The 25,753-nt window shown below is 42.7% G+C and overlaps 1 protein-coding gene across 3 annotated transcripts; it reads right to left on the reverse strand.

Annotated features, from left to right (window-relative positions):
* Positions 1 to 70: 70 nt before the first annotated feature.
* Positions 71 to 25,435, reverse strand: LOC134543199 (uncharacterized). Of its 3 annotated transcripts, none has more exons than XM_063388102.1 (15): positions 25,080 to 25,435; positions 24,693 to 24,859; positions 23,919 to 23,970; positions 23,647 to 23,829; positions 21,692 to 21,811; positions 19,275 to 19,367; positions 17,930 to 18,103; positions 17,177 to 17,421; positions 14,141 to 14,347; positions 12,687 to 12,830; positions 11,852 to 12,166; positions 8,149 to 8,305; positions 3,985 to 4,230; positions 3,019 to 3,130; positions 71 to 1,020 (listed from the first exon to the last, which is right to left on the reverse strand). In XM_063388102.1, the coding sequence occupies exons 1-15, from the start codon at positions 25,288 to 25,290 to the stop codon at positions 354 to 356; spliced, it is 3,093 nt and encodes a 1,030-aa protein (XP_063244172.1). In that variant the 5' UTR covers positions 25,291 to 25,435; the 3' UTR covers positions 71 to 353. The 3 variants fall into 3 exon arrangements, with proteins under 3 accessions (XP_063244172.1, XP_063244171.1, XP_063244173.1); XM_063388101.1 differs by having other exon boundaries at positions 71 to 1,026; positions 25,080 to 25,434; XM_063388103.1 differs by lacking the exon at positions 19,275 to 19,367 and having other exon boundaries at positions 71 to 1,026; positions 25,080 to 25,434.
* Positions 25,436 to 25,753: the final 318 nt, after the last annotated feature.

Consider the following 25,753-nt stretch of genomic DNA (forward strand, 5'->3'; position numbering starts at 1 on the left):
GTTAAATATTATTTTAAAAAAATGGAAACTAAATTTACTAGTTTTGATATGACTAATAAACTAAGAAAAATTACTTATGTGACATTTATTACTTATATTCTGAACATTTAAATATATAAAACAGTGTTTACAATTAATTATCTACTCTACTTAAATTAGTTAGAATTTCTGCATGCAAGTCACAGTATCATTAACTGTAAGATATGCTGTGTTTCATTGGCTCATTACGCCATCATATATTAATTGTTGGTGAAAGTCTGTGCGATGAATTATCTCATGAGACCACATGCCTCGGTGTGATGGGTCGCGTGTGCGGCCGACACTTTCTTCCTGACGAGTCCCTGACACGGCGACTACGCTGTCGGCCCGTCGCTCTCTGCTGGCACGGTCGCCGGGCGGGGAGACGGGCAGGCGCTGCCCACCAGGACCTGCATGCTGGTCACGGACAGTGACCTCGCTGGCAGCTGGGCCGGCGGCACCGGGGACTCCTCTACGGGGTCAGTCCGCCTCGGGGCCTCCTCGCTGGGCAGCCTCTTGCCCGCTGCCTCGCTTGGGATCTTGCGTGGCCTCGCTAGGCTTCTTGCTCGAATCCTTGTCACTTTACTCACGACATCCTCACCCCGTGACGTCTCACAAGGGATCTCAGTATTGAGGGTCAGTTCTCTTGCAGCCTCCTGGTTGGTGAGGTCTTTACTTTGGATGTTCGCAATCTCGCTGGGAGACGTCTCTCTCGGAACATCTTCACATGGAATCCTGGTGTCTCGTGCGTTCTCGGATGGCATGTCCTTGCGCCTAATTGCCTCGCTGGCGGACTTGCTGCGAGAGTCCTCGGGCGTGGGCGGCAGGGGCATGTCGCGCAGCACGTATCTCTGCAGCCGCGCTTCCGCCGACAGCACGGCCGACTCGGACCGGAGCAGCGTCATGGCCTCGGGGGCGCGCAGCTGGCCCAGCAGGTTGGCCAACACCTTGTCGGGCGAGGCGTCTCTGCAGTGCAGCCACCTCCACAGCCTGCTGTGCACGCTGAAACTGGTCACATTCCTCCTCTGCTTGCAACCTGCTTGATTGGGTTCGAGCAGATCAGAGCAAAGCAAAGTGTTTGTGTTAATAATTATACTTACGAAAATGGAGTGTGCGAAATGTTTAATTTATCCCAAAATATGTAAGATGTATGGACGTAGTTATGCAAAAAAAAACCAACCCACATGAAACCTATTCTGAATATTTTGAAGTTAAAGTTAATTATAAATTGTAATTCTCGTATTGATAACATAATGTGGGTATAATTTTAATGGTCTAGTATAAATACTGATATAATAATAGCAACAACGGTACAATCAACCTTGTACTATTTTAATTTATTTTCAAAAAAAAATATATAACAAAATTGTGGGTTGGTTCCTTTTTTGCATAATTACGTCTGTATATTTTTGAAGTGACACTTCTTTGCTGAGGGGGCTACAATTTTCGAGCTTTGCAAAAATTCTGATCGCATGAGGGTAGTAGTTAGGTACGTAGAGGAGGAGAGTGCGTTAGCGGTGACGCCACTCCCAACGTATTTACTAACGGTTAAATAGGACAGGGGAGGGGGAATAAGTACCATGCTATATGCTAGTTGTAACGGCCGGAATAGGGAGACGGCAGTGTAGAGGTAGAAATGATGCAGCAGTAGTGCTACGTAATTCTCAGAACGCTGCTTGTGTTGTTTGTCTACTTCTTAGTTTTTATAACGGCAAACAATTGACGCTAACTCATTTATTTAATTTAAAGTGGCTACAATTTATTTATTCGTGTGGAAGAGTTATTGATTTGTGCAATTAACTTTTAAGCATCATTGGTAACAATGAATAGGTATCACTTTTGTTGTGCATGTACTCCGTGCACACACTTTTTTTTAAAACTTTTTATAAACCTGTAAAAATAATGTTGACCTATTTCATCTGCAAGTGTTTTTTTAAACAATTTTTTTTCGACAGCCATTTGTTTCATAAAGTATCTCACATCGATACAACAATGGGAACGCCAAATTAGGCCTTCATTCATCAAAGACACATGCCTGCCCTAATTTCTACAATAGTGCTACCTACCAAATCAGTAGAGTAGTGTTTGGTTGCGCTGCAGCAATTACAAAGTTCTGAGTTCAATCCTAGAGGACTGCCCTGCATAAAGTGAATGCTTAATGGTTTTTCATCCTAAGTTCTGGAAAATTCTAGTTGAAACTCCAGAACATGAATCATCTTCACACAGTTCTTAAATCAAAAATAAGTTGGCTGTGACTAGCCCAAAGCAGGGACGTAACCAGGGGGAGGTCCGTGGGATCTGGACCCGTCCCTTCCAAGATAAAAAAAATAGTGAAGACAATACGAAAATTACTGCAACTTTACCACATAACATTACAGAGAGATTATTTTGTAAGGACTATTGTAACCCTTTGTGGGCTGCAATAATGTATTTCATCCCCATTACAGCCCAACATGCCTCATACACAAAAATCACTGGAATCGTGTTCCAAGTTGGTCTATATTTAATGCAGATTTGCACACGTATTACTTACTGTAAGCTTGTCTTTAATACAAACTAAACATGTGTGTTTTATGTATTTAAGAACAGTAATGTATGTATTTATTACTTGTTTAAACAAATTTTAAAACAAATATTAAAATAATTAAATAAAAACCAAAATATAAAATGCTCAGTTTTTTTTTAAAGCTCAAATTATTACTTAAAGTTCTATGTCTAAGCGTTGGAGTTCTTAGAGTATACTTTTGGAGTTCTTAGAGTATACTTTTTCCCTGTGATTTTAATTTGATAATTTTCTTTTAAACTAACTACGAAGAACACACATAAAAAAAAGATATCATAGCTGCCCGTAACCCCCTCCTTCACAAAATCCTGGCTACGGCACTTCCCAAAGCTTCCACTGAAGCAACGTATTGTGTTCAATAACAGTGGATGTTGGTGAACTGAGCTGCCGGCCCCATGTGAACGCAGTTGAACGATGGACAGCTGGCGAGTGCTTACCCGCAGTCGCACGTGAGGGAGGTGTAGACGGCGAAGACTGTGAAGCCGAGCGATGCGACGCAGACCACCGCGCTCGCCACCGTGGCGAACCGCGTGGGCACTTGCCCCCACTCTGGAACACACCAACCGGTTTTTCCCTGGACAACTTTATCTCTCTGCTTTTGCTTTATTTCAAGGGCCGTCAAAAAAAAAAAAAAAAAAAACTAATCCGCTTTTGATGTTTTGTAATTATATTTGAACACAACTGATACAAATACTTTCAAGACCAGCACTTCCCAATTTTTTTTCGGCCAGGGAACCCTATGGTTGACTTTTCTTTTGGTGGAACCCCAACTCCTTCAAGGAAAGTTATTTGACAATAATCGTGCCTGCTTTATATGACATTCGTCCTGACTCACGGAATCCCTGTGATCCTGCTACGGAACACATTTGGGAACCTCTGTTCTAGACCACAGTTTTAAGAATAGTTCAATGATTCACTCGAACGTGATTTTTAAAAGTTCCATGTTCCTAACCAAGATTGATTGCAAAAAGTGGGGAGGAGAAATAAGAAATAAAATACTATGAAGAAAGAGTGGATGTAAGGAAAGAGGCTTGAACATATCTTTCGACACACTTCTGTATTCCAAGGAGCAAGCAGGTGTGGTGGAATGGGAAGACACAGGACTTGCGGTTCAAAGGACGCGGGTTCGAATCTCAGTCGTAGTTCCTTTAATTTCCTGAAATCATTCCAGGAAAATGCTTCAGTCTGTGCTGATCTGGCATGAGTGAGGTATGAAACGCGTTTCTTAAGACAAACTACAGTTTATACTTAAAACTGCATTTGAAATTACGCTTGTAACTTTGATATCGATACAATAAATCAGTGCAAGTCTTTTGCGATATTGCTTCAGCTAATTTGCAATCGTAATTGATGGGAAAAGTTATCAGTCGCTATTTCACATTGTCGTGATCCACAGCACGCACCAGCCTCCGAGTCGACGACGGTCACCCCGTACGTGACGATGGCGCGGCCGTGCTCTCGCCGGCAGCTGTAGAAGCCCTCCTCGGGCATGCGCGGATCGAGGGCGAGGCTGAGCCGTGCTCCGGCCAGCGCGTGCCTCTGCGTGACGGGCACGTCCAGATGGTACCAGGCGACGCGCTCCGAGCCTCCGTGCGCACAGCTCAAGGTCACCGGTCGGCCCAGCGTCACCGCCACGTCTCTGTACGCATCTGTCCGCCCACACGGCACACACGGGTCCCTCGGGTCTTGCCAGCTTTCTCTTTACATTTAGACGTAACACAGCAGTTGTTGTTATATAATAAAGATCGCACGCTTTCACGGCCATTGTCTGCATTTTCCTTGTCTTCTGGGTGTAGGCCGTGTCAGGTAATTGTCTTGCGACGTTTCCGCAGTCATTGCAGCCCCCATCATCAGGTAGACCCTTCCATTGGCTAACCACATCAGCCAATCAGGAGCCAGCAAGCCCGTCATTGGCCGACCAGCCCAGCCACCCGGACAACAGGTAATAAAACGACCTGCATCCTCCGCACCAGTTGGTCAGACTTAGTCTACCTGATGATGGCAGCTGGAATGACTGCCGAAACGTCGCAGGACAACTACCTGACACGGCCTACACCCAGAAGCCAAGAAATTGCATTATTGAGTCTTGACATAACTGAAGGCATATGGTGTAACATAGTTTCAATTTGTTTGTTTAGCGCACCCTTTTTTAGCTTTAGAACCACCTGAATGAAGTAGTTATCTATGTATAAAATTGGATGTTGGTATGTATGACTTTGATAAACTCCGACACCATTTGACCGATCGCCATAAGAGTTGGCATATCAAAGTGGTTTTTCATGGGAAGGTTTTGATGCTGTCTGTTTTTTGTAACTCACCGCTAGATGGCGCTGCAGCGCATCAACTTATAAACCGTTCAACCAATCACCACGGGTAAACAGAAAATCATAGGTCATAGACATACAAAAAGCAATTGTGTGTCATTTCTCTATGTCCACCACACTGTCATATAGCATATACAGGAAAGCACCAGTACAACGAACTTCAGTTAAACGAACACTTCACTTAACCGAACTCATTGTTTGGTCCCGCCAAAAACGTATATAATAACCTTGAATTTTATTTCATCTTAACGAATTTTACGACGGTCCGTTTCTTCGTGAAACAAAAATATTCACTTGAACGAACAACCTTGAGGCAAATTATGAAAAAAATTACCATCCAAAAACTTGTTCTTTATTTTTAATTTTCTTATTCAAACGTAACAGCGTGTACGTAAACAAAAACAATAACTGAACTAGTATGTGTGCGCACGTACTATCGAAATTAGTAGATTAATTCTCGTGTTTTGAAATAATATTGGAATGGTATTACGTCCGTTGTATGATACAACTAGTACATATTCTCGGATTTTTCGTTTTTTGGCTACTTACATTACGATAATTTTTGTACGGTACTTTGGCTAACCTGTGTATTAATTTATTTTTTGAAAGTCATTTTTTTCATCACAGTCCATAGTGTTTTTGTCGTGTCTACAGGCGTGAAATTTTTTACGTTTTTCAATAGTGTTGTGTTCTTTAGTGCCGGTTGTAGAAATGAAGCGTGTGACAGAACAAAAGTGTATATGGGGGAGAAAAAAAATAACGCAATTCATCAAAACTTTCGACCTAAGACCTAACTATTCAAAAGAATGACGATGCTTGTCGTCTTCAAATGTTTTGGAACACCATGCGTTTTGTAATGTATGCACGTGTGACTTTTCGATTGCACACGTTGGAAGGGATGACTGTAGAGGGCACATTGAATTAAAGAAACATGCAGAATATTTTATAGTCATGACGAGCAATAAATCCATATCGTAGTTTTTTCGCTACATCTGAAGAAACGAAAGTAACTAACGCAGAGTTATTGTTTACAAGTTCTGTTGTTTGTTTATAAGACAGTTCTTATCCAACCAGGATAAAAGAAGCAAATAAAAAGACAATTGTTCAAAAGTATAACTTTGCATACTTTGAATTGAAGGTTGAAAATTTCCTGTAAAATTATTGACATTTCTTACATATTCAGATGATTGTATTGTTCAAATCGTTTTTTTTTCTTTGATTCATTAATTTTCATTGTATTCATATGCATAGGCCTACATTTTTTTTGCATATTATTGTCCTTATTTTATCTTGTGTGTGTCATAATTCCTCAGGAAAAATTTATCGTGCATGATTTACGTGTACTTTTTCCATATAATTGTCATTACTGATGGGTGTGATTTGAGGTTGGCAGCTCTGCCTACAATGTGTCTCCTGACCATAGACAAAGCATCAGCAGAGAGTATGTGAACAGGTTCTTCAAGCGGCCATAGACTAATGACTGAGATACTGAACCTTAGTACACTTAAGGTGTTTCATGTGTTTATCGGTATACATATTTATAACAATGCTTATGTTTCAGTATAAAGAACTTCAGTATAACAAACTCAACTATTTTTTGGTCCCTTCATGTTCTTTATAGTGAAGCTTTCCTGTATCATCCTGTGGTCAGCCCGGGCAATGCCGGGTACTGCAACTAGTATAATTAATTTACTGACAATAGCAAATTAGGAACTAAGGGGTATATTAAAATTGTAATCACTTGTACACTTTTATAACAAGAATTATGTGAGAGTGGTTCAATTATTTATTTTACAAATACCAGTTCCCACTGTTTGCACTGTCTGCATGAAAAATTTCACTCTTCAAACACTAGCCCAAATTTATGAAAAATATTTTGTGACCTGAAGTTTAATATGGAGCAGCGATAGAATACAATAAAGGCAACTGAAGCGCCTCAAGAAAACCCCAGTGGCCCATGGCAAAGTCTGTCCCACGTCTCACAATTTACCCTGCTGAGGATCAACCCGGAATTACCTTCCACATCCTCATACCCTCGCCGCATTTATTTGCTTTTCTGTTACAGTTAAACTATCAGCCCTGGCTTCAACCCACTCTACTCCCAACAGCGGTGATATCTGGGTTCAGTTCCCACCACGGCGAAACTTTAATTTACTTGTGGGAAATGTGGCAGGGTTGCAATTAACAAGTGGATATTCTTGGGGCACTGTCGGTCACTCCACCAACGCATTCCATCTCATCACTGCTCCGTGCTGTCTGTCCCATTAAAATTGGAGAAAATTCTAGAGGAATCACCTGGAGATACGTAGTGAGTAGCAGTACTAAACCGCAATGCATGTTGAAGATATATATATATATATATATATATTCATGTCTCTAGTTTTATATTTATACATGTATGTGTGTTTGAGATAAATATTCATATATATAAAAGTACAGACATGAATATGTTAAAAATGCATTGCGATTTAGTATCGCCACTCACTGTATTTCTTCACGTGATATCTATATACAGAGAGAGATAGACAAAGGGGGAGATGTAGATAGATATAGAGACAGATAATAGAAAGGGATGCTTTCTATAAGTGAACTTACTTCAAACAAATTAAATACAAAAAAAAAAAATTAAAGAAAAGTTTTTGCTACAGACATATTTCGAAATAGCAAATATGACAAACATATTACAAAATCCAGCAGGCCGAAGAATGTTCCCCTTAGACCCTAATTCATACACACCTATCAGAATTATGCCTCCCTCTAGAGGAGGAGTACACAAAGAAAGGAGGGGATGTAGGAGATATACCCCCTTCACCACAAACCCCTAAAAGTATTTTTTATAAAACTGTTATTTCTGCCAGTTAAAGGAAATAATTTGAAAGCAAACAGCAGGCCACCCCTACCCCCTAACCCCAGGGGCGCAACAACTAAATTTCCAAAGGGGGAGGGGGGGGGGGGGGCAATATACCTTATTATAAAGAATCATCGATCCCCCCTATTGAAGCGGGGGGTCCGGGGGTCCTCCCCTGGGAAAAAATTTGTATTTCAAGGTGGAAAATGGTGCTATTTAAGCAGTTTTTATTATCTAAAAATTGATTACACTGTACTTTCTTTGCCCCCGTTTTCCCCCACTTCACGGTTTCAAGGGAGGGGGGGGGGGGGCAAAATACCCTTGCCCCCCCCCTGTTGTTGCGCCCCTGCCTAAACCCTCCCCTCTCTCGGACCAAACGGGAAGCGCCTGCTGACCGGTGGAGGTGGCGGAGCGCGAGGACAACTGCCCGGTCACGAGCTGCTCCGAGAGCAGGGCCGCCACGTCGAGCGCCGCGCCGTCCAAGGCCACGGACGCCAACACGCCGGACAGCGGGGGCGGCGCCTCGGCTCCGGTCGCGTTCCGCAGCAGCTCCTGTGCCCACAAGAGCCCGCGTCATGCTGACCGCCCGCCCGTATTCACGCGCAGGCTATCCAGGCTGTAGCCAGGGGCGTAGTTAGGGGGGGTTTTAGGGGTTCAAACCCCACCCTTTGCACCAAATCTATAATTAATTTCTTACTCATCACTCAAACAAATTTCATATTAAAATTAATAAAAATTTTACCATTACAATATTTAAATTTAAGTACCGAAAACTGCTAAAAAAGCACTATTTTACACCTTAAAATCCAAATTTTCCCGGGGCAGGACCCCCGGATCCCCCGCTTTAATACGGGGGGGGGGGGGCATGCTTCTTAAAACCCCCCATACACAAATCCTGGTTACGCCACTGGCTGTAGCCTATGGGCCCGCACCACACGACCAGAAAAAAAAAATTATACTGCGATGTGAATGTTCTTATAGCGTATTCCCAAAATACGCGTCGACATAGTGTCCAGTTGTTTCGTGTGGATTAATTGCGCCGAACTGAACTCTTCTGTGGAAAGCTGATATAGGAGTTGTGTCAGCATTTAGAAATTTTCGATTATTTTCATTGGTTTTGGTGTCACTTAATTCCTTAATCTCTAAATACTGTTTGGTTAAATTGTCTTGTTTAATAATAAACTATTTTTTTTTTTTCCAAAATAGAAAATTGATCAAAACTATGAGTTCTGTAGGTCAATTAAAATAAACTAGCCACCCAGACCCAGGCTAGAGGCACCCACTGTTTCACTGGAAGCGGATACCTACTCAATATACACCCCCCCCCCTTCCTTCCCCTTAGAGGGGGCCCGCACCACAGACTCAGCCTAGGGGCCCTCAGGCTGTAAATCCGGCCCTGGTCACGGTGTAGCGTCTCACGACGGAGACACGGAGAAGGGTCGGAGCACCTGCGGGGGAGGAAGGGAATGCCACGAGAAAACCCATCAAATACCTCTCCATCCACTTACGATCCTACCCTTCATTTCATTACAGTCATTTTTGAAGTTATACTTCTTTAGGCATGTTATGAAAAAAAAATTATGAGAGTTAATTTTTACGATTTGGCACCATTTAACAAAATTTTAATAGGATAATAAAAAAAGTTAGATACGGTACTACAAATAAATATTATATACATTCTTTTAAATCGTATACTTAGGAGATTTGTATTGAATACCGGTCCATATAATTAAAAAACCATTTATTTATTGTAAATATTAGTGACAGAAATTGTGTTATTAAACTCTTTCAAGTGTTTTTATATAATTGAGGTTATGTTCCCATATGTATAATTTATTTTCAATATAAATTATAAATTCTTATTTAATTCTTATAAAATAAACGTAATTCTAAAATTAGAATTATATATATTCATTATTAATTTAAATTTATCTTCATTAGTTTACTAAATGAAATAAATATTTTTATGCATGTTTTTATTTTAATTTTGAGGATTGAGTATTAATTTGAATTTTTAATTAAATAGAATTTATACTTTACCAACTTTATTTATATACTATCACTCCAATCCTTTTATTATTTTATTTCTAGCATGTAAAAGAGGTTAAAACAATTGAAAATAACTTAATTTTGACATTCAGGTTCGTAGTTGATTCATTGACAGGTGATGTAAATCAGAAAATCCATGCATATTTCAACCAAATAATTAAAAAAAAAAAATTACAAGCAAGTGAAATAATTGCCTTTCAGTGACATATTTGAATGCAGCAAAGATTTTGTGTACATTTTATTTTGTTCTGTTTATTTGCTCCTATGTGCAGACTACATAGTACTATGTAATGTCATAAGCCTACTTTTTTTTATTTGAAGTTTATTATAAAGTTAACACAAAGATGGAAACAGGGTTCCCACAGACAGAAAAAAAATCCGGAGAACAGGAAGAACTCGGGAAATCAAAAAAGTGTCTTAAAAACCTGAAAAACACTGGGAAATAAAAAAAAATGGTTGCAAAAGCATATCAGTTATTTTATGTACTATGTATGATGTATCTTAAGAGGTGCACATACAGTGTGCAGAGCTTCAGAAAAATACCACGCAGTTTGGAAACACTGCTCATGACATCCAAGTGGTGTCTGTTTAGGAAAAACATTCAATAATGCGCTGAGGGCGGATGGGTATTCCTGTTTCCATGTTTTGTTTTCAAACAGAATTTTTAGGAGAGTGAAAAGAGCTGAAACATGTGTTTTCAGAAAAAAAATATTTAGGCATGAAACACCGGGTAAAGATTCTTAAAAGCACACACGGACCTTGCATTACTCCTTTATCTTCATTTCTCCGCCATCTAGTGTTATTATTACAGCTCAGATTTCATAGCTGCCCCATGCATGACGAGAAGACTGCACGTCAAAATACACAGCCGTGTGGCCAGAGGCGAAACCGCGCCAAAAAAAATCACGCACACCCCTGAGTAGGCAGGCCCCTTAATGTCTTAAATTAAGTATTTTAATCAAAAAATTGGGGAACCATCAATAATCTTTGTCACTTACAATAAATTAATGTAAGGAAAACAAAGTGTATTAATTTGAAGTATAATCAATGGAGACATAATTTTTTTGGTTTTATTTTTAGACCAATTTTGTTGAACAACATGATTTTTCGGTGTTATATTTTTTATAAGTGCAGCAGACCTCCCGAGTCCAGGTCCACGTGACAGCTTGCCCGCGTCCCACCTCCGGTGGGTTACGCACACCACTCCAGCCACTTCGCTCCTCTGTCCTTGTGCTCGGTTGCAAGGTGTTCCGGCCGGCCGCAGCAGGACGATGCAGTCTCTCCCGTCACACTCGTCACTCGCGGCACTCTGTCGCCTTTGCCTCTCCCACCAAGAGCACGAGCATACCGTCAGCTTACTTCTGAAACCTCGTAACTCCATTTCAGTCAATTTTACAGGAGAACTTATGAGCTTTCGGAGCACGGTTTCGACTGACAAAGATACGAGGTTTCATAATTTGTGAATAGAAAAGAGACTAAGCAGAGTTGACTCACGAAGGTTTTATCAGCATATGCACTATGAAAAAATGGAAAAAAATACACCAAACACATCCGGAATATAAAACTGGGAAAAAACGGACTTACGAGGTTTTAGGAGTACGCCGACGATACGCAGGATTGCAGTTCGGGGGAGGGGGGGTTACAACCTCTGTGCTAGCTGTTTGCTTCCAAAATTTTTTTTATCACAGGCGATGATTAGAGACCCGAAAAATTCACGGGTTCAATGACCTCCAGGATAGACTCCAATATCCTCTACACACTCGAGCAAATGCCAACTGTTCATTGGCTGCTGACTTGTGAGTCGTCTCGACTGGGTGGCCTGTGATTCGACACTTCTACGAGCGAGGGTCTCTAATTGGCCCTCAATCCTCCAGATTAACAGTGAACCAATGACAGAAGCAGCACTAAGGTATAATTATTTGAATTTTAGCATAACACAAAATGAACCCGCAAATTTTCCGGGTCTCTAGCAATGATGCTCCCCTAATGGTTTGTACTCGTACGCTGCAGTCTGTCCACAGACGCGCGGCCTAGGCGTACGCGACCCACCTTGACGTGGCGGGGCGCGTCCCCCAGCAGCGCGCCCGCGTGGCAGGTGAGGGGCGACGCGGGGGCGGGAAGCGTGGCCCGGACCTGCCCATCGACGGCCATGACGACGCCCGCGTCCCGCCACACGGTGACGTGCAGCCAGCGGCCGGGGAGCGCCTCGCGCGGGCCGAGCCGCTCTGCGCGCACGGGACCATCCCACACGCGCAGCGCCGCGCGGCCCGCCTCCAGCGTCGCCAACACGCAGTCCCCGCGCGCGGCCAGCGGCACGTACAGCAGCACGCCGTCCGCCGCGCCGGGCCTCGCTACCAGCTCCACCTGCGAGCACGCGCGCGCTGCTCTCCCACGCCGCCGCTCGCACTTCACCCACGCTGACCGCGTGTGTGTTAACAAACCTACGAACCCGTAGGCGCACGAAACCATAAAAGATGCTGGGGTTACCTCCAGGAAATACAACCCAGCGCCACAGCTTGCTTTCGTAATTGGAACTGTGTTGTGTAAAAAAAAATGGTTCAACCCACAAAAAAATTTTCAACCGAGCAAATTGAGCTCAAAGTTGAACACACACGATAACCAGTACTGTGGCAGTGCGTCGAATGTTTGGTTGCAAGATGGCACAGTGGCAGGGAATGTCGGTTGAAAAAAATTTTTTAGCTCTCAATTGAGTCATTTTTACGCAATTATTTCAAAGAACTTTTTTTTTCTTCCTTTTGTTGGTTAACTCATTTGTGCATAACACCATCCAATTAAATCTTTATATTAAGTAATTCTTAGTAAATGAAAAATTTTTTGTGTGAAAATGACACGTTGTTGAAGTAAGACAATGCAATGTACTGACCCGCCAGCGCGAGGCGTGCGCAGGGCACGGCAGGTGAACAGCCTGCCCACCCAGACGCACAAAGCCTTCCTCTTGATCGGCCGGCTGGTAGGCCACCCCTCCGGCCTCATACGGCGACGTCCCGGCCCGCGCGGGCTCCGGCGTCTGCAACGCGACACCAGCGCGCCGCTCACACTGGTCCCCCCAGCCACCCAACATCGTCCTTGGAGGGTCTTCCAGTCCAACATTCGCTTCGAGCAGCAACGAACTGCAGTAACTGTGGGCTTACAGTGTACAAACTACACACCGGTCTTTGCTTGGTCGTGTGCCACCGGCCTCCATCCCCGGAACTGTGTGTCCGGACGTGCGTTGCCAAACGGGCAGCGCATAATATACCACAGAATAGTAAAAAAAAACTTTCAAAATTCCTTAATTTTGTTCAGCCTATTATGTGACACGTTAAATATTTACAAGTGCCAGGAAACAGAACCATATAATAACTATAGCTAAAAGTATTAGTTTTCACAAAAAATATACATAAAAAGTAGTAAAAAAACATTGAATTTTAATCAGTTTTTATGCTACATGTATGTATGTATGTATGTATATCGTGGACTGCAGCCAGAGAGAGCTGCTATTGACCTTCCTCCTGTTTGATTATGAGTACAGACAAGATTTTCATTTTGACTTATACAAGATGCACTTTTACAATTTAATAATTTTTAGTAAGCATATCTAACTACTGGGAGCAATAAAGATAAATCAGCAAGCACATGTGCATTTGAAAAATCTACCAAAGGCATAATGTAAACATTAGTTACTAACAACAGTTGCAATATAAAATAAAGCAAAATTTTTTACAAATTAATTTATACATACATTTTGGTACTAACTCCATGCTAAATTTTTTTTTATTTTCATTGACTTTTCATTATTTTAAAGGTTTAATTTATTTTAAATCTGAGTTGATTTTTCATTATATACACTGATTAATATCATAATTTGTTTGTTGCATTTTGGTGCTTTATGGCGTATTAACATGAATTTGGGTGTTATTTAGTGTACCGACATGTTTCCCGGTGTTGCTTCGTCTTTATCGAAATTCACAGTATAATCTTGTTTCTAATTGTGAGAAATGAGTAGGGATCGGAAAAATTCGCAGATTCATCTAGCGATAGGGCCGAAATTCAAACATGTGTACAATTCTGCCGGCTCTGCCATCGGCTCGCGGTTTAACTGGAGCTCTCTGGGCCGATGAGAGACCATCGACCGAAGAAGCGTTGAATCACAAGCTACCCAGCGGAGACGCCTCACAATTTAGTAGCTCAATGAACATGCGTGTTCACTTGACAAGTGCAGAAGGATAATGGTGGGTGTCCTAGAGGTCGTTGGATCCGCGGATTTTTCCCGGGTCCCTAGCGATGAGCCACCTGTATGACCAGGTGTTTAACGGCGACCGTGGCGAGGGCACTCACGTGAGGCCGGAGAAGCAGCGCGCGGTAGTTGACGGACAGGAGCTGGAGGAGGCCGTGGAAGCCGTCGCCGACCCTCGTGGCGTGGTCCAGGTCGAGCACGCGCGGCCGGCAGCTCAGCTGCCGCGTCTGGCGCTCGGCCGCGTCGTCAATGCGCAGCGTCGCCCGCGCGCCCGTCACCGTCGCCACGGCCTCGTGCCACTCCGCCACCTGCGGCCGCCAGGCGCCCCTCAGACCTGCCTCGACTACGGAGACCAGGGGCGCAACAACTAAGTTTCCAAAGAGGGGGGGGACTCGAACCCGCGACCTCCCAGTCCTCGCCCGGTGACAGGCGGAGCTGCAGCTGTCATTGCGAGGACCCCGTGCTCTGACTACAGGCAATGGCTAGGGACACCTGTATTTCGCGAATACATTTCGTGTCAAGGTATTTCACAAAATACTGTAGCTTTTCTCCTGTGGTTATCGGCTGAGGTCGGTGAGAGGTGTCGTCCCGCTCTTGACGGGGCCAATGAGAATGTGGTCACCATACTGCTGCACCCTCACAATTTGCCATGACTCTTAGAAAAAAAAAGCTACAGTGTTTTGTGAAATACCTTGACATGAAATGAAATTGCGAAATACAGGTGTCCCTCAGGGGCGCAACAACAAAATTTCCAAAGGGGGGCAATATACCTTTTTATAAAGAATCATCGATCCCCCCCCTAATTGAAGCGGGGGGGGGGGGGGGTGTCCGAGGTTCCTCCCCCGGGGAAAATTTGTATTTCAAGGTGGAAAATTGGTGCTATTTAAGCAGTTTTTTATTTTATCTAAAAAATTGAATACACAGCACTTTCTTTGCCCCCGTTTTGCCCCCACTTCAAGGTTTCAGAAAAGAAGGGGGGGGGGGGGGCAAAATACCCTTGCCCCCCCCCCCCCCCTTGTTGTTTGCGCCCCTGACAGCGACTAATGTGAACAGGACTAGAAATAAGACAGATTGATTAATTGATCTAATGTCCAACAAACTCTGCTCATTAATACTTAATTTTAAATTGTTTAACGTAACATCCATTATTAGAAATTTGTAATGTAACTTTAATGCTGGCTAATGTATATATTGTACATATATTGGAAATAGTGTATGTAATCATATACCGTACCTACATGTATTTCATAAATTTTGTAACCATGTTGACAAGCCCTATATTCAGAGAGCCACTGCTCATCAACTGAATCTGTTGGGTGCTAAGAAAATAAATAAATAAATAAATAAATAAATAAATAAATAAATAAACCCTTCAGACACGTTCACAATCTGACGACAAGGTTCCAGTTTCAGTGGTACATCATAACAGTTGCAAGTTTCATTTAGACTATTAACAACAAATCATACATCAAAATGAAGGTAAACTAACCTAGTTTTTTTTCTTACAAACGTTCATTATGAGCACCTTTAGTCACACGGCACGCAATCAACCTAAAGTCTTAATTCTTCCCACACTTTGGTTATCAAGTCCGGAGAAATGAAAGCCATAGCCTCTTCAATTCTGTGTCTCAACTCTGGCTAATCATTATTTAGCGGCGGAACGTAGACACAATAGTTTATAAAGCCGCATAGGAAAAAAAAAATTGCATGGCGTTATGTCAGGTGAACATGGAGGCCAGCGGAAAAGAGCTCTGTCGTCTCTACCGTTACGACCAATCTAACGGTAAGGGACTTGGACGTTCAACCACTCTCGTGAAAATAGATTACAATGGAGAGGGGCTCCATCCATTTGCCAAATAAAGTTTTACAGGTTCACCCTCTACTAATTGGGGAAAGAGTCATTCTTTCACGTTGCAAGCGAGAAAACTACAAAGACGTATTCACACAAGTGCTTATCTAAAACTGTTTGAATTACTCTTTATTTGCGACCTTGAACGAACACTCTACAACGCTTGCAGTTGATACTATTAAATTTTATAACTGGGACTTTCTTTTATAGACATACTGTATTTGAGCTCGTCAACATGAACAAAGTATACACGCCGACGGCTATACCAAAAAACGTTTTCACTGTCAAAACTGTCGAAATATCTGCATTGCCGTTTGTTACGTACATACTTTACTGTAACAAAACAGTAGGTTACAATGCTAGGGTACTCAGATGGTAACAAGCACTCAGAGAGAGTAATATATATTTTTATGGTGATATTTGAACCCTGAATACATGGCTTATTTATTTTATTACACTAGTCTCTACAGTAGCAATTCTAAATTAGTACTGTATTTACTCGCGTAAAGGCCCCCCTTTTTTTTCCCTCCAAATTTTCGACTCCAAAAAAGGGGAGGGGCCTATATGCGAATTTGGAGGAAAAAACAGATTTTTTTTTTTTCCGATATGAAAAACTAACATTGAATAAAAGCAAAATGAAATACTGCTACAACTTATTTAAACGCCAATTAAATTTTGATTAAATGAAACAGCGGAACAACTGGCAAGTTGTGCGTCATTGTTCTAATGAGGTGGTTGTGGAAGGCAGCGACGCGGCAGGAGGGAGGAGAGGCAGCGCTGAGGCAGGGGGAGAGGCAGAGGCTTTCTTTATCTTTATGTCGTTTGAGATAGGACAAACTGCTTACGTCTGGCATGCCTCACGACTGGGAACGGACAAACTATAATACCAGTCTCTGTATCACTGCCGCTTACAAAATCACCTCCCGCTGCTCACAATACATGGCTTGCTGTTTGATGCATATCAAGCTGCCCTGCCCTCAGATAAACCCAGAAAAACACGTTTTTAAATTTTTTCTCAAAAATGTTGACAAAAAAAGGAGGGGGGGCGTATACGCGGGCGGGGCCTTTACGCGAGCAAATACGGTTAATTGTAAAATAAATATTAAGAAATATTTTAGTTTTTATATTTGTTGGACAATATACAATTTTTATGAATAAACACAGTATATGAAAGTTAAAACAATAATTGACCTAAAAAAACCCATGAATTCTGGTCCCTAGTCCTGCACTAGGTGAGCGCTCTCCTAGCCGGAGGTAGGAGCGAGGAGGGAAACACGTGATACAGCACCTGCAGCGGCCGGGGCGACAGCACGGACGCCGAGCAGCCGGCGACGCGCACGGCCAGCAGCACACGGCCCGCCCGCAGCGCCACGCGCACATGGTCGCCGCCCGCCGCGTGGCGGTGCACCAGCGTGCCGCTCGGCGCCAGCGGCAGGAAGCGCACGTGCAGATGCAGCAGCCGCGTGGGCCGGCCGCGCGCGCGGTACAGGAGCGCCGCGTCGCCGCGCAGCACCGCCACCTCGCGGGCGCTCGCTGCGGCACATGCGGGGCTCTCGACACGCACGCACGCCTCCCATCCCGTCACTGCCCCGTGGCGATGCAAGGTACCTCTAACGCTACTGCTGGCGATGATGTAGTGCGTGACTAATAAACGCTAGCGTTTTATAGGCCTGTGCCAATACTAGCTTTTTTGAAGCAAAGCAAATATCAAATCGCGGCTCTGACTGAGAAGTATCTATTTGTGAGATAACTAGTTTGAGAACCAGAGGCTACGTACAGCTCGTCAAAATCTAAGCTGCACTATTTTTTTTTAATAACTAAGCTATGTTGGCATGTGTTAAAAAGCTTTACTCATATCATCATATCATAATAGAGAGCATCAGTTAGCTTTTAATTTTAATTTAACTTGCAGTTCCACGACAAACAGTGGAAAACTACAAAATTGTGTGCGTCCGAAAGATTTGTTTTGAATCGAAATTCCCCGTCGGGGGAACCAGTTGAAGAACGCGCTTGGAGACGGCGAGACTGGGGCGTGTCGAACCTGCTGTGCACGGGCGCGCGAAGCAGCGGCGCACCTCGGCGGGCGGGCCAGGGCACGGCCGGCCCCCTTCGCGCGGCGCGGGGTCGCTGCACGCACGGCCGCGCGACTGCACGCCGAGGCCGCAGGGGGCAGAGCACGGGGACCAGGGCTGCCACGGCGACCAGCCACCGTCCACTGGGCACAGGCACCGGCCGTCGAGAGCTGTCGTCGGCTGCCGAGACTCGACACCACAGAGAACCCTGGCACGTCCAGATGGTTGTCGCCATCATCATAACTTCACATCCTGTAACTAGGGGGCAAGATTTTTATGATTTTATTTCTAGGTCAATTACACTTCTAAAACAGGAGATTTTGGTTCTATTATTTTTTTTAAAATTTTTTTTTTATAAATTGTTTTCATTCATAAAAAAATAGTTTATTATTGTACAAATAAGATCATAAAATTGTTCTTAATGATTATATCATCAAAAAAAGTGTCATTTACACCGACACATAAAGCCAATTAAATCATTATGATGTTATGTTGAAAAAAATTTCTGTTTGATTTTACTGACTAAAGTAACAGTAAACCTTTTATTGGACTTTGAAATATGACAATGTACTTTAGAACACTTTGATACTGTTACAGAGGAATATTTTGATACACGAACATATTGAAAAACAAATAAATGTGATGGAAAATAATAAACTCAATAAATTTTATTTGGGCTTTAGGTATTTAAATGAGTGAAATTTGAAGCTTATACATGCATGAAATGCAAGTAACAAACAACGAGGTAGGACTGGTCTTGAGCGGAGAATTATCTCCAAACTGAGCTTCCGAACTGTTTGTTTAAGCCCGTTCTACAATAACACGCAAACAGAAATGGATCACGTAAACGGAGACGGATCTCATGGAACAGTGTTTCTTTTCTACAATAGCATGCAGACAGACAGGGACGTACGGATTAGTTCTGCAATGCTGAGCTCTCATGTTTACGTCGCTACGTGCGACCAATAGAAGCCTAGTATTTGGCTGCGGTGGTAGCCATGTTTGTTTGTGTTCTAAGTACCTTAAAATTTGTTTTAAGTACATTCTTATCTAGTGTCCTATTATTACTTTGTCGTTCATTTTTATTAGATATGTAAATTTTGCCCGTGCTATAATCTCGAAGCAAATTTTTATTTATTTTTTAATTAAATTAATATTTTGTAACCATGAAACGCAAACTCATTGGATATCATTTTTTTTACATTTCCGTGCATTGTGGAAGCAGCAGAGATGCGATAATGAAATGTTCCGGGAGATCCGTCTCAGTTTACGTGATCCGTCTCCTTTCTCGTGCCATTGTGGAACGGGCCTTACCCGGGCAGGCTGAGTTGTAGCATCTGTCGACGTCCTCTGCCGGGCCAGCACACGAGTCCCAGGTTCCCAGCGAACCACTTGAGTGCACCCACCCTGCAACATCACCAAAGTCTTTTCAGTTCAAGCTGTGTTATTTATGCAAGTGTTTGCATACGCAATGGAGTCCTCTTAGGCCCATTCTACAATGGCACGGAAACAGAAACGGTCACGCAAACAGAGGCGGATCTCACGAACATTTCACTACTGTGTCTCTACTACTTCCACAATGCACGGAAACGTTAAAATGGCAACAAATGAGATTACATTTTAAGGTTAAAAATTATTAATTAATTTAAAAAATATATATTAAGCTCCAAGACCATAGCATGGGCTGAAATTTTCATCTTAATATATATAAATCTCGTGTCACAATGTTTGTCCTCAATGGACTCCTAAACCACTTAACCGATTTCGATGAAAATTGGCATTTATGTGTAATTTTTTCCAACTTGAGAGATAGGATAGTTTTTATTTCGATTAATGGTCTTAGTCTGATAATTTTAGAGTTTTCTAATGTGATGTATGTATGAGTTGGCAGAAAATCACCACGGCAACGGCTGTAGCATTGTTGATGCTTCATTCGTCTCCATGGCAACGACTATTTCATTGTTAGTGTAGTCCTCATCACTCATTAAATACAGACCATCCAATTTTTAGATATATACAGGTAAATAACTATACACTGGTAGAACAAAGTCGGTCGGGATTTGAAAGTGATATAAATTATTCAAATTAAGAAGACAATTACTAACTACATCTGATTTCTAAAAAGGTCCAGTGAACTCTTTACCAAGTCAACCGATTTTGATGAAAATTGGCATTTATGTGTAATTGTTTCCAACTTGAGAGATAGGGTAGTTTTTATTTCGATTAATAGTCTTAATAATTTATAATTAATAATAAACTGATTATCAATGTTGATTGGTGTTTAAGCCCGGGAAACAGTGGGTACTTCGTTTCCATGACAACGTTGCGTGCTTGAGAGTCGGGAAACCATCGGTGCTATTCGTTTTTTCTTCGGTACATTACAAAGCATTGTATTAAGTTTTTGTCAAAATTAATTAATTTTCATTTTATTTCATTTATTATAACTGTAAATAGGAGATTTGGTCTCATTTTCCCCCCCCATAAATACAACCGTGCGAAGCCGGGTCGGGCAGCTAGTTTATAATAAAATTAAACCACAAAGTTAAAATAGAACACTAAATATGCTTCTACTTGGAACAATTTTTAAAGTTATTTAGAACATAAACAAACACAGGTATCTACCACCGCAGCCAAATACTCAGTTTCTATTGGTCATCCAGAGCAATGTAAACTGAAGAGCTCAGCATTGCTGAGCTAATCCTTAGGGTCTGTCTCCATCTGCGTGCAATTGTGAAAACTCTGTTGCATGAGATCAGCCTCCATTTACAGGGTCCGTTTCCGTGTCATTGTAGAACGAGCCTTAATCTAGGCATAGCTCATCCGGACATTCCGTTACTCCGGACGGGATTTAAAAAAAGCAGGATTAACTAATTTTTGTAGGTTAAAAACTATGATCTACATATTCATTAACATTTGAACTTAAATTAAGCTGTAAAAAAAGTTATATTTAAGAAAAATTCCCAAAGTTTTTTTTATTATTATTTAAAGTTTCACCCATCAAAAACGTATATTATGTGCATTTGAAATCAAATTCTGTTCGATCAGGACTTTGGCTGATCCGGACAGCATCTGGTCTCGTCCAGTCTGGATTGGCGGGGGAAGACTGTAGCAATTCTTCAATACACTGAGGGTAAATTCTACAACGATGAATTAGATTCAAAATAATCAAAAACTTTTAAACACATAAATTTGGATTCAAACACATTTAATGCTATATGTATCCTTTAAGCAAGGTGGCCACTGATGATGTGTTCTCCGATTTACTTGTTTTGTGTTTACTGTAAAACACTCCATGGAATGAGTACAACTGCTTTTCTCTCGAAGTAGTGTGAAGAATACATCGCTAGGTAGCGCTGTAAACCCCCTAGTTGTTTCTTAGGTTAACTTAAAAGGTTACAGATAGCGCTTCTGACGGTGACTTTCTGCAGTTGCAGTCATAAATTAACTCAACAGATCGCGCACTAATAGAAACTAATGTTTCCTAAAAATGGGTTATAGGAAGCAGCACTGCATACTAATAACTACGACCTGTAAAAACAGAGGGCATCTGACGCCCTCACTGTCGACGAGATGTGAAGAACCGAAAGGAACGAATGTGACGGAAGTGTTCACAGACGACGAGGGGGTGAAGCGATGCGGAGGAACGGCGGCGGGACGCATTGTCTCCCTAAGAGCCGAGCGGTCTGGTCGCCAGGCCGGTGAGTGCCTGGCGTTCGCGGGGGTCGACTCACCTTGCGGACCGGAGCCGGAGGAGTTTGCCCGCTCCGTGCCGCAGCGCCTGATGCGGGAAGTGAAGCCGCGGCCACACGATGAGCTGCACGGCGACCAATCGCTCCAGCCGCTCCACTCACCTGCGCACAGCAGGGCGTGCCGACTGCGCTCAGCGGAACTTCAAGCAGTGGCGTAGCCAGGATTTGTGTATGGGGGGGGAGAGGGGGTGTTAAGAAGCATGCCGCTCCCCCCCCCCCTCTCCTGTATTAGAGTGGGGGGTCCGGGGGTCCTCCCCCGGGAAAATTTGGATTTTAAGGTGTAACATAGTGCTATTTTAGCAGTTTTCGGTACTTAAATTTAAATATAGTAATGGTAAAAATTTTAATAATTTTAATATGAAATTTGTTTGAGTGATGAATAAGAAATTAATTAAAGATTTGGTGCTGGGGGGGGGGGGGGTAGAACCCTTATCTTCCCCCCCTGGCTACGCCCCTGACTTCAAGTAGCCAAATTGTACGTACGAACATACTAGGTGTATAGTACTTTGATCCTTACATAGGGAAAGACTGATTTGAATTTTTATTTCGGACATACGCCGTTGCCATTTTACACACTGTGTGTCACAGAGAGAACCTGAAGAACAGACAAACAAAGGAACAGAAAACTAAGCAAAAATTACCTGATGTCAAATGTTAAATGCCTAGACAGCACAGAGAATTCCGAGGAGGGAATCAGCCGGAACGACATCACGGCACGGGCAAACGCGGTGGGGTTGACAGTGACGAGACAGTTGCAACAAAAAAAAAAAAAAAAGTTAAATGCACACAAACTACCACCTTGGACAACTCGGTGACAGACAGTTTTGTCCTGTGTTCATCTGTGCTGTCGTCGTCGTCGTCGTCGTGTTGTCAGAATACCTGTTCAATTACATTGTTGTGTTCCTCTGTAACTGTGTTTTGCAAGGTTGTTATATATATGTATGCATTTACTGGTTTCCCGTCGGCCCACTGCGTTTTATCTGTGCTGTGATAGTGTTCTAATTCCTTCAATTGAATTCTGTGTGCTGTCTATACATTTACACATTTGACATAGGCTGGTTTTGGATTGTTTTTTTTTGTGTGTGCTTTGTGTATGTATTTATCTTTCTTTGTCCATCATTTGGTGTATGACCAAAATAATGATTTAGATGAGGGGTTGATGAGTCGTACCTAAGTCTTATGAGCAAAGCATTATAATGTACTCAACTGCGTGGTTATAATTTACATTATCTGTGTCTCATTTCCTTCTGTTTTACCTACATGTAGTCCCTGCAGCATAAAATAAAATACAATAAGAATGACTGAAGTACAGACCAAAAAAATTAATTCTTAGAAATGTAAACGGTGACTAAAGCAAAAGTACAGATGTCGCCTACCTACTGACCTAGGGTAATGCTATGAACTGAAATTACAACAAAAGTTATTGTTTTATAAGAAAAAACTTTGTAGACAGTTGGAAAGACAAGTGTTTTTTAAAAAAAAAATGTATTACTAACGTCTCATTAACAAAATTCCCATTACGACTTTCTTGTATGTACAGGTACTAATGTCGACCAGGGCTGTGACCTCCCTTGAGCCCTATGTGCTTCGCCCCGCTACCCCCGTCCCATCTCTGCCTGCTAAAACCCTTATGCCTGCAATTAAATTTTAAATCTCCCACCAAGGAGGGGGGGGGGAGGAGTGTTGTTTGATTGCTTTTATGTTTGTTTGTGTGTTTTTTGTGTTTGTTTGTGCATGCTAAAGGTTGTATTATTTATTCGTTTTTCAGAATAACTATGTTTTATGATTATAAATGCAAAATTATGTTGAAGTTTTGTTGAGATGGTCGGAGAGGGAGAGTAGTGTGTCCCGACGACAGAGACACAGTCGACAGCGACACGAGATACGCAGCGCAGCGCGGCTTGGCACTGCGGCTACGCGGCCGTGCCCGGGGTCACCTCCTTGCCTGGCAGCGCACGCGCTGCCCGCGCAGGGCTGCCTCTCGAGGTCGCGGCCGTGGCAGGTCAGCTGCGGGAGGGTCGGCGGGGGATTGTCGCAGGTCCTCTCCCGGAGCCTCGCCCCGCGCCCGCACCCCGCGGAGCACCGGGACCACCGGGTCCAGGCGCCCCAGCCGCCGGCAACTGTCGGCAGAGGCTCTTCCTTGTCACTCCCGGTGACGGCCGAGCGTCAGGTCCACAGACTACTTAATGGACGTTAAGGAGCTTTGTACCTGGGCAACCGACGTTGTGTTTAACACAGAGAAGAGCGTTCCAGTAGTTCATCTGAAAAATAATAATAAATGTATTTTATAATATCAAGATCTGTATTACATATTAAAAATATGAATGGTCATACTGTATACAGAATGTTGGGAATTATCTGAAAACTCATTTTCGTTTTGTTTTCATTTATTTATTTTTATTTAAAAATAAACTAAATTTTTTCCTAATGCTTATTTTCTTTATCTAATTTGACTGCCAAATAAACTGCTCGTTTTGTTTCCGTTATAAGAGATTTGGATAATGTTTTATCCTAATTGTTTCTGTCTTCCTGTTTTCCTGAAGGTGTCACATGACCAGTTACAACCCCCGCACTGGCGCACCAATACGCTGCCTGAGAGCACTCCCTTCCTGCTCATCACAGAGGTTGGACGTGCTCATGTACCGCTCGATTTGTCACGTTGGCAGCCTCGCCACATGGTGTAGACCAGACCTTATTTTGTACCTGTCTTTACTTTTAAACTGCTGATAGTATCGATGAAACATAACTGAACAAATCATTCCAGAATTGGCAACCTGTAAACACTCATTAGCAACTAATAGGGTAATTAATTATTGCTTGGAAATTATTTAAATTACCATAGCTTTGATTTTGGTGATAACATCTGTCAGTAGGAAATATTGATCCACAAAGCAAATAATTCAATTGGCATTGTCAAATATATTACAAGCCCCTCTCAAGTGTGTTGCCTGAAGCCAAGTCACACGCCTAATAAAAAACTTACTGCTTGCTTTCCGAGCATTCCCTGAACAATTTCAAATGGACACTGTGTGGCGATGCATGTGATGGTGACCTCTGGATGCACTTCCTGTATCGCTCTGATCTCCCTGAACTGTAAACGTCTCAAAGGATCAGTCGACACCAGGTACCAATACTGCTCCATGGTGCAGGCTGAAACAATAACACAAATATCGTCCTGTTGACCCTGGTTGTCATGTTACAACACAATAAGACGAGGCAAGCCAGGTCATTCACAAAATTGAGTTTTAGTGTTTGAAATACTTGTTTTCACTGAATGCAGGGCCATGGCTCTAATCCTATAGTTGCATGCATGAAACCACACAGGCACAGAGGCAATGTACCACTTGCTGTGAATTAACCTGACTCTTACCTGGAAGCTCACAGGGCTCTGCGTCGGAGCTGGCGCCTACACAAGGCTCACCGCCGCGCTGGGGGCGCGGGTTGTCGCATGCCCGTGTCCTGACGCGCCTGCCCTCTCGGCCACACTCGCCGAGGCACGGCCCCCACGGCGTCCACATGCCCCAGCCCCCGGCCACTGGGCAGTCCGTGCCCAGGTCCAGCCCCAGGTCACAGCGCAGCATGTCGCCGCCCACCGGGTCGCTCGGGCACCCGACACTGCTGCGAGCTTCACATAGTCAACATTGCTCGACAGACCCAACACTGGTGTGCTCATGATCTGTACCCGTGCATTAAACATATGGGAACTGTGATAGTTACATACATGAGAAAGCACATGTGGTACCAGTTTTAGTACTACTGTTACTACTTTGGATACAGAAAAATGTAACACTAATTAATATATCAAGGGCTAAAAGTCGTATATATTTTTTTATAAAACAAAATAGTCAAATATTAGTGTTTTTGTATATAAAGGAATAACAAATTTAATTTTGATACTGTCCTCTGGGTGCATTACTGGTAAAATATGTCATTTTGTTTTGATACAAGTGGTAAGTCTTATTATATATATATTGAAGAGTTTATCATATTATTAATTATTTAAAAATATATAATTACCATTTTAAAGCAGAAAGAATAAATACC

This window comes from Bacillus rossius (genome assembly GCF_032445375.1).
Source record: "Bacillus rossius redtenbacheri isolate Brsri chromosome 9 unlocalized genomic scaffold, Brsri_v3 Brsri_v3_scf9_2, whole genome shotgun sequence".
NCBI classification, from domain to species: Eukaryota; Metazoa; Arthropoda; class Insecta; order Phasmatodea; family Bacillidae; genus Bacillus; species Bacillus rossius.